The sequence below is a fragment of the Drosophila eugracilis genome, unplaced genomic scaffold (assembly GCF_018153835.1).
Source record: "Drosophila eugracilis isolate 14026-0451.02 unplaced genomic scaffold, ASM1815383v1 contig_353, whole genome shotgun sequence".
NCBI classification, from domain to species: domain Eukaryota; kingdom Metazoa; phylum Arthropoda; class Insecta; order Diptera; family Drosophilidae; genus Drosophila; species Drosophila eugracilis.
The window spans coordinates 2,577,937-2,590,205 of NW_024573209.1; the positions used below are offsets into that span (position 1 = coordinate 2,577,937).

The following is a 12,269-nucleotide window of genomic DNA, read 5'->3' on the forward strand; positions in this document are numbered from 1 at the left end:
AAAAAGGAAAAACAAATTGTTGTTTTTTTTTTTAGTGAATACTGTACTGTTTTTCTGTTTGAACCTTTGTTGCTCAGTGCTGTCTCCTAGAGCTCTATATATATATAATTAATCTGCATAGATGAAAATCCCCCCAAATGGCGGCCTTCTCCTGATTCTTAGTTTTGATTTTAGGTGTCTTTTCCGAACCAGGTCGCGGCAATACAAACCAAACTCCTAGACTCCGGGAATCAGACCATGGAACTCTATATCCTTGTCGATAGGATGTGGATGATAACCGGTATGATTCCCAAATATGTTAGCTAAGTTAGCTTTAGGCACTTTGTATAGATCAATGTGTGTGTGTGCGTGACTTGTAAGTGTGCACTCGATAAAAGTTTTAATAGTTTACATTTCAGCAAATCGTAAATAGCACAAATCGAATGAAAAGTCTAGCAAATCTTAGATAATGAAAGGATATGTATACATTTAGCTTAGACTAGTGTAGCATCAAAAGTTAATATATATATTATATTATTATATGGGTGGGTTAAGTGCTCAAGAAACGTTTTAATTTTTATGTACCGTTATACATAGACAAATTAAAAGGTAATGAGAAAATTTTTGAACCTACTGTAAGTTCTAAAATTGCATTTATAAAGTATATATATTATACACAGGAAATGAGAAGAAACCGAACATAATTGAGGGCGTCGTTATATAGGAATTGACTTTATTTAAACTAAAACAAAACTAAAACCAATTGACAAAATAATAATTAACTCTCACTCACTTGCATATAATATACTATCACCCACTAACTCACCCCTCAACGAAATCGAACCTTTTCAATTCAAATCACACTCACATCCGGTTTAAAAACAACAAAAAAAATAATTAAAAATCCATCACGAAAAGTGCTATAAGAAACATACATAGACAACATCAAATTCCTACGAAATGAAAGACTTTAAAATCTAAGCCGTTAAATAAAAAATGGAAAACCAAGCAAAAGAAATGAATACTATACACACGATAAACAATGATTATATATAAATATTAAAATATATATATATATACATATATATATATATATGAAATTTACACATGGCAAAGAACATCTCTAGTACATTGATATTTGTTAAGGATCGTTGGAATTTGTAGTTTAATTGGATTGTATTTCGTATACATACTTATAGGGAACGCTGTTAGGGTAGACGTGTAACTCGAGATCATGTATATTGTATATAGAGCATTTAGCTGCGCCTCCTAAACTCAGAAAAATAGAAAATTATAGCGACAACAGCAACCAAATCTACAATTGCAAAACAATTAATCGACATTTATTTTCGAATCCGAATCAATTATTTGCTTTTTGTCCTCAAATCACAGCCGAAAGATGAACTTTTAGTCAAGTAAGACACAGTTTAGCCAAGCTAATTGTTGTATAAATACGAGTAAATAGAAAAAAGCAAACGTAAAATAAATCCAGATTTATTTCAAATGAAATCACAAGAAAGTGAAATTCTACTGTTAGTGACAAAATAAATATAAACCACAACAAATGGTAGCAATATGCAGGAAAAGAAATGGTCAAAGTAATGAAAAAACACTCGGTATGTTCTTATGAATGTAACATTAACGAATTAATTTAAAGTTTAATAAAACGGAATAAATGAGAATTTTACTGAATAAAAAACACAAAACAGAATTGAACAAAAAATTTAGTTTTTTTACTCGTGGGATTTGTTTATATAATTTTTACTCAAATTTAATCAAAACAACTTCGGTCTTATCAACATTTGTACAAAGGTAAAAGAGTAATATTTCCATATACCCCAATGAATTCCATCTAGCGTGAGAGTTTCTCCTTCTTTGAAGTACAAACCATTCAGCGAGCTGTAATATTAGAACTGTTTCGTTTAAGAAACTTCACATAAGAAAATTTATAATTCCACAAGTTTACCTTGACAAACAAGAGTGAAACCACCAACCACCTCCATGCTCGGCTGCACAATTTCTTCTAGATTCGTCATTATCATGATCAAAAGTGGAAAACTGCTTGCCTATATGATATTTAAGGGAGTCCCCAGCTGTTCCCGAATATTGCCCCACCCTTTCCAACTTATATTTTTCTTTTTCACTGCCCACTTTAAAGTCATCATAATGGGCATACACTGTATCGCCATTGATATGCTTTAGTTGAATGAAAAGATCATGAGGTTGTTCTTTAGTCATCAGATAAAGTTTCTTCAGGCCGATAAAGAACTCTCCTTGATTATTTCCAAAACCATCCTTGTATTCAATCCAAGATCTATTGAAACTAACGCTTCCATCAAGACGCCTTTGAATGATTGTCCAATCTGGTGCTGAAGACTTGCATTGTGTCACTTGGAATGTTTCTTCTCCTGGCAGGCTCATTTGGTGAACTCCATTTGGACTGCCACTAGGACAGGTGTTTGAGCTCTGGCCTAGAGTTATTTTATTTTCTTTAAAAATCAAAATAGATAAAAATAGCACAAGGTGTGATTTCATTTTGTTAAAGATTAGTACAGAACTAAAACATTTTTAACCTCTTCTACTATTTAAATAAACATATTTGGGTCAAACTTTTGTTCACAAGCATTAGACCGCAGAGATATATTTATATATATATATATATATATAATAATATACAAAAATATAACCGCAAAGATAAAGATGCTTCTTTTTGAGTAGCTTATCAAGTCTAAACTTTTTTTTTTTTTAGTTTTTTGTATCCAATATAAATAAAAAAAAGAAGTACTGTACAGTAGCAAAGAACCAAATAACAACTTTGAATGGTCTTCAAATATTTTCCATTTTTCTGCTACTTAAGTCATTTAAATTTTAAAGCTAATGTTAAAGGTAACATGTTTAAATTACAAGTTCATTGATTTTCAATAATCAGACTTAATAATTTGACACCGTCCACAAAATTTGTTTCTTAAAATGCAAATCGTTCTTAAAAGCAAACATTTTATTTTGCACCCCACTCGTGCTGCATTCTTAATGAGGGTATCAATAACCTTTATTCATTAAATCAACGGTTGAATTGTTTATGCAATTTAATTAATAATTATTTTACAAATTCCTTAAAATGGTTTGTGATAAAAAATGAGTTTGCAGTGTGCAGTTAAGTTTTTTAATGGGATATACTTCTAATCCTTATTTTTATCGATTATTATGTTATGTTTTATCCAAAATCATGAGTTGCCAACTGAATTTTCAGGTTCACTGTTCGATTGATTATGATCCAGATGGGGCTTTTAAGTGGGAATAAAGATATTTTTAAAGTATTACCAAATAAAATCCACATCTTCCTTCCGGTTATGTTGCTAATTTTAACCCTCAACCCACAGCAGTAGCCATTTAACACTCAGCTCGGAATTTTATATAACAGATTATAACACTTAAGGGGAGACTCGATCTCTGAGTGTTGAGCTTTAAGCTTTGGTCAATTTAAAACCGAGCCAACATATTAAGCCCGACTCCGAGCCACGCTCTTGCAGTTAGCGCACTCAACTCGAATCGAACGGAGGTCCAAAAAAAACAGCAAGAAGCCTAACAAATTAAGATCTTCAAAACAGAAATTCCAATATGAACCCACTAGGAATGGTGAGTCTTGGCCTGATCTTGTGCCTGATCGGCGGCTTTAGCCGGGGTGCATCGGCCAAGCTGGAAGAGAAGTTCTCGTGGAAGCAGCTGGCCTTCGATTGGCCCACTCCAGAGGCCGAGGCGGAGGCCAAAGCGAATGGCCACTACATCGAGGAGAACAACCTGCCACTGGGCGTAGAGCGCTGGCAAAACAGAATCTTTGTCACTGTGCCAAGGTAAGTCACCATATTCATAACCGAAAATCCGTAATTGCCTCTAGTTAACTTTTCTTATTTTTTTTGTATTATTATTATTTACCTTTTTTTTTTTTGTTGGCTTGTTTGTAATTAAATGTCAAGCTAGACTTGCAAAATCATCGAGCGTCAAAGAGGGGAAACCGGTTTACTTGTTGGCTAGTTAACTTTATCATTTTTTTCCTTTGTGTAAGTCTATTTTGCATTTCAAATTGTGGTTTCTAAATGCAAATGAAGATATGAATTTAATTAGAATTTAATAAGAGAAAACACATGACCGGAAAACTCCATGGAAAATAATTGATCCAATTAAAGCAGAACATTTTAAAAACTAGTAAACAATATCAATGTGTGACGTCATCTCTTTTCGGGATTTACCCAAGATGCGCTTAATTGGCCGAAAAGACCCGAAAACATTTTTCGGGAGATATGTATGAGTAACCAAATTATTTAAAATAACAAACAAATCATATCTGTTACGCATGGTCAACCTAAATTTAAATTGAGTTTTACAATAATATGATATGAGAATATATAATATTGATTAAAATATAACCAATTATTGACTTAAGTTAATAAAAGGGGTAAACAAGAAATGAAGTATTTGCTATATAGATTTTAACTTCTTTAACTTAAGAAAATGAATATAAAAGTTATTTATATATTTGACCAGTCAAGTTTTCCAAGAAATCTATAAGAGGTCCGGCAATTAAACTAGCACAACAATTAATACAAATAAAAAATCACGACTTAACTGTTAAGTTAAGTTAGTTAGTTTTAGAGCTAAGCCTTCAATTACACATTGCGGTTTTACTATTAGGCAAAGTTCAATCGGTCTCAACAATTGCAGAAGTATTTAATCTAAAAACCGGTTAATTTAAGAATGCTCGCCAATCCCTTAGGATTAGAAATAACTTGAGGTCAAAGTAGTCGTAAAAATGTCTTAAAAATTAGTTCTTATTATTAAATTATCTATTAATCTTAGATGGAAGGCTGGCGTTGCTGCCACTCTAAACTACATTGATCTCAGTTCAACCGAGAAGTCGCCAAAACTGCATCCGTATCCCAGTTGGGAGGCCAACAAGCTGCCCATCGATGTGCAGCCGCAGGATCAAAAGACTCCATCGGGCGGACGACTGGATGCTGACAAGGCTCAAGATGCCGGAATTCAGCTGACGGATAACTCAACTATTATATCCACCTTCCGAATTCAGGTCGATGTATGCGATCGTCTGTGGGTTTTGGATACTGGTTTGGCTGATATTCTTGGCAATCCCAAGCAGATAACTCCCAATTCGATCCTGGTCTTTGACCTGAAAACGGATAAATTAATCCGTCGCTTCACCATTCCCGCTGATCAGACCAAGGAAGATTCGTTCTTTGCGAATATTGTAAGTAAACATAAAATCATTTTTTGGAAATCCAATCTAATAACACCTATATTTAAGGTCGTGGACGCCGATCGCTCGGAGTGCCAGGATGCTTTCGCTTACATTCCGGATCTGGGAGCCTACGGTGTGATCGTGTACTCCTTGAGGAACGACAAATCCTATCGCGTCAAGCACAACTTCTTCCACTTTGATCCGCTGCAGGGTGATTTCAATGTCGGTGGCGTAAACTTCCAGTGGACTGACGGTGTCTTTGGCCTAGCTGTTGGTCCCATGAATCCAGATCATTCCAAGGACATCTATTTCCATGCTTTGGCAAGTACAAAGGAGTTCAAGGTCTCCAACCGTGTACTGCAAAATGAAACTCACGTGACCGGCGGAGATTCGTACTATGATTTTAAATATGTTGGTGATCGTGGCATGAATGGTCAGTCCACCGCCGAGGTCTTTGATCCCGAGACCGGCGTCATATTCTATACGCAGGTAAACAAAGACGCCATTGCTTGCTGGAACATCAAACGCCCCTACACTCCGGACACCCAGGGACTGATCGATTCCGATTCGCACACCCTGGTCTTCCCTAATGACATGAAGATCGACAACGAGGGTACAGTTTGGGTGCTGTCCGACAAGATGCCGTCGTATTTGTACAAGGAACTCGACCCCTCGGCCGTCAACTATCGTATTTTGATGGGCCAGAACCGCGATCTCATCAAGGGTACACCATGCGAAATGTGAGCAGTTGGATATTTGAATCTACATGCTGTGTTTATGACGCGGTGCATTTTTGTATTTACATTATGACATTATTGTTTGTTAGTAAGTCAGCTTAATAAACTATTTGAAATGTGATTGATTGCTTGGGTGTATCATGGTGAGCCTAAGCTATATGTCGGATTTCAGTAGGTTGCCACCCAGTTGCACCTTCTCGCCAGGTTTAAAGGCGGGCATGCCCAGGTAGGGGCAAGTGGAGCAGCGGAAAGCATCGCCCAGATAGCACTAAATTTAAGAAAAATATGATAATATGAAAGACTGGAAATTACTATATGATCTTACATTTCCGCAACTGGACTTTGCGTTCTCAGTGGCCTTCTGACTCTGTTTTTCAGTCTCCAGTTCCTCGGCCAAACCGCAGGAGCAGTTCTTGCAGGCCTTGCGCTTTCCAGTGGTGCTGCAGACGCGCAGACCAGCCGGGTCTGGCTTTTGTTTGTCCTCCTCATCTAGCAGCTCCTCCTCATCGATTAGTTCCTCATCATCGCCGCTTATCTTCCAGACATTCAAGGCACTCGAATTTTTCTTGGCGAAGGACAGTCTGGCCGAAGATCCCGTCTCATAGCCAGGCTTTTCTGCGGTCAGGGCATCCTGCGAGTCTTCACGACAGTTGATAAATCCCGACAACTTAACCTCCTGGAGCAGACTAGACGCCGGTCCTATGAAAGACACCAAGTGGAGTTTTCCACTCGGTTTCAGCATGTGCAGCAGCTTTACGTAATTGTCGGTCAGCTGGGCGCACTCGATCACAATCAGGTCGAAACTGGAGTTGGCATAGGATGCTGTAATCCAAATATAACATTGATTTCAATCTGCTGACTCACTGGCTAGACAAATAAAGTCACACACAACACGCAACTTACAAAATGACAAGCGGTGTACATTTTCGAGAGCCACATCTCCTCCGGTGGCTGTTTTCAATTGCTCCACACGCTTGTCTAGATCGGCACTATCCGTCCATATATATAGAGATTTTTGCAGACCCTTGAATTGCTCCATTACGACTGCGTTTCTAGAATATCTTTAAAGTTCAAGCACCGAACCGATTTCGGATTTCACAAGATAGGTATGGTAAAGTGTCTATCGGTGCTATCGATTTACAGCCCGGTGATATAGCCGATAGGATTGAAGAGTGATATTCAGTGATTTTCAATGCACATTTGAACTTCCACAAATATAAGGCCTACAGAGACCAATTTATTTTCTGAAATGTTGCATTTTGTATATAATTTCAAGAAAATTAATAATTGACAATGTTTGCTTTTTACTTTATTACTGTTCTCCCTACGCATCAACTTTGAACCGAGTTCCAGTAACTTTTACTTTTGTGTTGGCCATAAGCAAATTAACTTTAATAGTTAGCCTTATGTATATTCCCACGGTCTCTTGGCTTAGTTAAAAGGGGGTTAATAGCATGAGTATAGAATTTTAAATGAGGCCGCCAAAAATCGATATCTTGTAGTGTTAATAGAAAATCGATGAAATCTGTCCCTAGGAAGTTTATACTATTTTGACCGGGATAGGTATTAAATTTTAATACCTTTAAATTAAAGTTCATAAGCTGAATATATCTTTAAATTTCTTTAAGCAAAAATAAATGTAATACAGCAATTAGGTATAAAAAAGCTAAATTGTCATTGCCAGCCATACCCAAAAGTAGTGCTGTGAAACGCTAAGCATATCGCCGGTAGGCAGCGACTATCATAAATAAGGGCCAATCGAACTATCGATACAACATCAACATCCTCAGTCGCTTTTTTTAGTTGTAGCATATTATAAATATAACTCGAGCGCTAGTTGCAGCGTTAAACAGAAGCCAGACGCTACGACCGCTAGTCGCTAGTCAAGATCTGCTTAGAAAAACAAAATATGTGAGATTATTTGTGAACACAGTTAGTTAGCCGCAAATCCAGCCAGAGCAAACACAACAACAACAAAGCCAATCCGCGATTAAGAGGAAGAGAGTGCGTGAGAGAAACGACAGCTGCTCTGCGTGTGTGTTGGTGCAGCAGGATAACAAAATACAAAACATACAATATCAGCAGCAACAACAACAACCACTAACAGTGTATAAAGTGCCAAACGAATTTGCCAAATAATACAAAAACAAGAAAAGATCACTAAAAGCAAAAAAAAAAAACAAACCAAACGGCCTACCGCTTCGAATTCCAATCAGTTCAATGCAAAGAGACATGTGCATAAATGAAGAGCTACAGCCAATTTAATTTAAACACCGCCGCCCCGCCCGCCATTGCCTACGATAGTTCAGTTGTAATTCCCAACGGCTCGCCTTTAGATCATCATCACCATCACCAGCAGCAACAACAACAGCGCCAGGACATGCCGCACTTTGGACTGCCCGGCCCTCAGCCGCCGCCGTCGCAGCAGCAGCAGCAACAACAACAACAGCAGCTACAAGTGCATCACCAACAGCAGCAGCAGCAACAACAGCAACACCAGCAGCAACAACAAATGCAAATGTCCTTGCTACCAAGTCCTTATCGGCCGCACATCGAGGAAAAGAAACTCACCCGCGATGCTATGGAGAAGTACATGCGCGAGCGCAACGACATGGTCATCGTGATCCTGCATGCCAAGGTGCGAAAAATTATCCCTGTGGGAAAAATACATAACTGTGTCTATAATAACAGGTGTTGGGTGTAGGGCTTACATAATTTAATATTTTTAAATACGAATAGGAAATTTTACAATATTTACAACATTTTGAAAAGATATTATTGATAAATAGAACAAAATTGTATATAATGATTTCATATTCAACATGAAAGGATTTTAACTTTATTTTAAGGGAAAGAAATAGATTTGCCTGCATTTGTACGACTTATCGGTCAAGCCGTTTTACAAAAACCAAACCCCTCGCCTATCAAAAGGGCTAGTGTTTCTATTGTCCACTTTAAAGTGTTACATTTTTGCGGTTTTTGGCGAAGCAGAAATAAAAAAATGGGAATAAAATTGTCGCGGTTGCATTTAGCTTAGCGGTGGTGGCGATCTTCAAGCGGCGACTGCCGCCAAATGCGAATCCTTCACACTCCACTGCCCGCAAATTGAGCAACGCGAGCCCGGTCCAGTCTGCGATGAAAATAATTGAAATTAATTACAGAAAATTAACAAAGCTGCATTGCTTGCGGTTTTGATATGATTTGCCGATAATCTGGATGCCAATTTGTACTAATTGAATTTTCCTACACCACAATGTGTGTGTGTTGTCCGTGTGTATTCCAGGTGGCCCAGAAATCCTACGGCAATGAGAAACGTTTCTTTTGCCCACCGCCGTGCATTTATCTCTTTGGGAGTGGCTGGCGTCGACGGTACGAGGAAATGTTGCAGCAGGGCGAAGGCGAACAAGGAGCACAGCTGTGTGCCTTCATTGGAATCGGCAGCAGTGACCAGGACATGCAGCAGTTGGATCTCAATGGCAAGCAGTACTGTGCGGCTAAGACACTGTTCATTTCCGATTCGGACAAGCGAAAACATTTTATGCTGTCGGTAAAGATGTTCTACGGCAATGGACATGACATCGGCGTGTTCAACTCCAAACGGATAAAGGTGATATCCAAGCCGTCCAAAAAGAAACAGTCGCTGAAAAATGCCGACTTGTGTATTGCCAGCGGTACCAATGTTGCCCTATTCAATCGCCTGCGTTCCCAGACCGTTTCCACTCGGTATTTGCATGTGGAAAATGGACACTTCCATGCCTCATCAACGCAATGGGGTGCCTTTACGATACACCTACTGGATGACAATGAGTCTGAGTCAGAGGAGTTCCAAGTGCGCGATGGTTACATCCATTATGGAGCTACGGTCAAACTAGTGTGTTCCGTTACGGGCATGGCGCTGCCTCGTTTGATTATCCGAAAGGTAGACAAGCAAATGGCCTTACTGGAAGCCGACGATCCTGTTTCGCAGCTGCACAAGTGCGCTTTCTACATGAAGGACACGGACCGAATGTATCTGTGCCTGTCGCAAGAGAAGATCATTCAATTCCAAGCCACCCCCTGCCCAAAGGAGCCGAACAAAGAGATGATCAATGATGGCGCCTGCTGGACCATCATCTCTACAGACAAGGCCGAATACCAGTTTTACGAGGGCATGGGTCCCGTGGCGTAAGTTAAAGATTTTCCTGTCAATCAATTGGTTTTCATTATGGTCTTTCATTTTAGTTCCCCAGTCACACCAGTGCCAATTGTTAATTCACTGAATCTCAATGGCGGTGGTGATGTGGCCATGTTAGAGCTCAGTGGCGACAACTTTACTCCACATCTGCAGGTGTGGTTCGGTGATGTGGAGGCTGAGACCATGTACCGCTGTACCGAGACACTGCTTTGCGTTGTACCGGAGATTTCACAGTTTCGCGGGGAATGGCTTTGGGTAGATTCTTTAACCAAATCATTTCTATACGCATTATAAATATGATTTGTATTTTCATTTCAGGTTCGACAGCCAACGCAGGTGCCCATTTCGTTGGTACGTAACGATGGCATTATTTATGCCACAGGTCTGACTTTCACATATACACCTGAGCCGGGTCCTCGGCCACATTGCAATCCACAGGCCGAGGAAGTGATGCGGACGCGACAAAATAATAATAATAACAACATCACTAGCATTAGTAACAATAATAACAGCAATAATGCAGGATCACCGGCCGGCGGCAGTATGCAACAGCAACAACCACAACAGCAGCAGCACCAGGCGCTGCCCTCCATCTCAGAAGTGCAATGGAATAGTCATGGTAGCGGCTTATCCTGAGTGCAGGATTATTGCATCATACATTTATGTTTTCTAAGTTATTTATAGTTTTTATTGAAGACCTTAGTTTGTAGATTGACAATTTTTCTCATATTAATTTTCCACCTGTCATGACGTGAACCAAAATGTGTCCCCCCTCCTCTCAAAAGTGAATCATCCTATTGAAACATGTATCTAGTGCTAGTTTGGAACCAATAGATTTGTAAATGAAACATATAACTCTGTACATAACTCGAAAAAGCTCACTGACATATATATAAATTTATATGTGCATGAATATACATCAATACAGAACATATAATTCTAGTTAAATATACAATTGATATGTAAGTTTATAGAAGATTTTTAGCAGCGGTTAAAATATTTATGATTTTCTTTGCTATGAATTTCTAAAGACTGCCAAGGGAAAAAAGTACTACGAAATAAATCAGAAAACTTGAGCCTGCTTTATACAAAAACCAGCAAGTAGCCATGCTACATAAAAACATTCCATTTCGCCCTTTAACACTTTCCATAAAGTCAAAGACAAAGTCAAAAGGGAAAACTTTTTTTCTGTAAATACTGTTTTGTTGCATTTTTTTTAGTTTACCATCTCTTTGGAAATTCGTAGCACTAAAAGTCCCATAAAATATTTTGTAAAATAAAATCGCAACAAGACAAAGCAGCGATTTATTTATTAAGTCTAAGCGAAAGCCCAACAACATGAATAAAAGCAAATGAAGGAAAACCGAAATTATGACAAAGAAAAAACCAAATCATGTCAGTTTTATATTTTTGATTTAACGTGATTATTCTTGTTCACCACTTTTTGGGTTGAACGATGGTGGAGAGAGCTGGGGGAGGAATGGTTACCTTAAATTGCTGTGGGAATATGGCCCAGTATCGTGTGAATATTTTTAAACAAAACAAGTGCACCTCTTCCCACGATGGCCTGCCACAACCCCCCTTGGCGGGGCCGACTTTAATTATAGTTTGGTCTGGAATTGCTGAACGCCAAGTTAAGAAGCAAATATACATATAAAGATATATAACACTATTGTTTCCGTTTTGGCCAACTTAAGGAGCAGAATTTTCTCACAGCCCAAAAAGCCGCCGCTGAGCTGCTGTGAGAAATTTTACTGCCTTTTGTTGAATATTTATGCAGTCGTTGTTGTTGTTGTTGTTGTTGTTGTTCCTGCTGCTGTCTTTACAGATTTACAAATTAAGATTCGCAGTTTTGAATTAATTATCGCTTACTTCCGCTTGACGGAATCAGAAGGTGAGCGCGCTGGCCAAGCATTTAAAATCATCTTGCATCTTGGGAGACACATTTCTTATCAGAAGTCATCCAATAGGAACTTGCTTGCAACCCCTAAGATTTTAATGCACTGTGAACGATGGGAACGAAAGACTTAAACGACGAACTTCGGTTGCGTGAGGAAAACTGTCTGTTTTTTTATGATGGAAAAACCACCACCAAAAAGTTTCGAGTCCGGCAATTGGAACTGCAACC

The 12,269-nt window shown here is 38.6% G+C and overlaps 4 protein-coding genes across 4 annotated transcripts; 2 read left to right on the forward strand and 2 right to left on the reverse strand.

Moving 5' to 3' along the window:
• Window positions 1–1,689: 1,689 nt before the first annotated feature.
• Window positions 1,690–2,518, reverse strand: LOC108105850 (angiopoietin-related protein 1). Its single transcript, XM_017212614.2, has 2 exons — window positions 1,946–2,518; window positions 1,690–1,878 (listed from the first exon to the last, which is right to left on the reverse strand). The coding sequence occupies exons 1-2, from the start codon at window positions 2,512–2,514 to the stop codon at window positions 1,755–1,757; spliced, it is 693 nt and encodes a 230-aa protein (XP_017068103.1). The 5' UTR covers window positions 2,515–2,518; the 3' UTR covers window positions 1,690–1,754.
• A 976-nt stretch (window positions 2,519–3,494) lies between these two features.
• LOC108105856 (protein yellow) lies at window positions 3,495–6,088 on the forward strand. The gene is made up of 3 exons (XM_017212630.1): window positions 3,495–3,830; window positions 4,834–5,239; window positions 5,297–6,088. The coding sequence occupies exons 1-3, from the start codon at window positions 3,598–3,600 to the stop codon at window positions 5,972–5,974; spliced, it is 1,317 nt and encodes a 438-aa protein (XP_017068119.1). The 5' UTR covers window positions 3,495–3,597; the 3' UTR covers window positions 5,975–6,088.
• On the reverse strand, window positions 6,005–7,087 carry LOC108105857 (anamorsin homolog). Its single transcript, XM_017212631.2, has 3 exons — window positions 6,871–7,087; window positions 6,293–6,789; window positions 6,005–6,235 (listed from the first exon to the last, which is right to left on the reverse strand). The coding sequence occupies exons 1-3, from the start codon at window positions 7,004–7,006 to the stop codon at window positions 6,122–6,124; spliced, it is 747 nt and encodes a 248-aa protein (XP_017068120.1). The 5' UTR covers window positions 7,007–7,087; the 3' UTR covers window positions 6,005–6,121.
• A 582-nt stretch (window positions 7,088–7,669) lies between these two features.
• LOC108105876 (suppressor of hairless protein) lies at window positions 7,670–11,532 on the forward strand. Its single transcript, XM_017212652.2, has 4 exons — window positions 7,670–8,605; window positions 9,251–10,131; window positions 10,189–10,396; window positions 10,460–11,532. Exons 1-4 carry the CDS (start codon window positions 8,210–8,212, stop codon window positions 10,775–10,777), a joined length of 1,803 nt encoding a protein of 600 aa, XP_017068141.1. The 5' UTR covers window positions 7,670–8,209; the 3' UTR covers window positions 10,778–11,532.
• The last annotated feature ends 737 nt before the right edge of the window (window positions 11,533–12,269 follow it).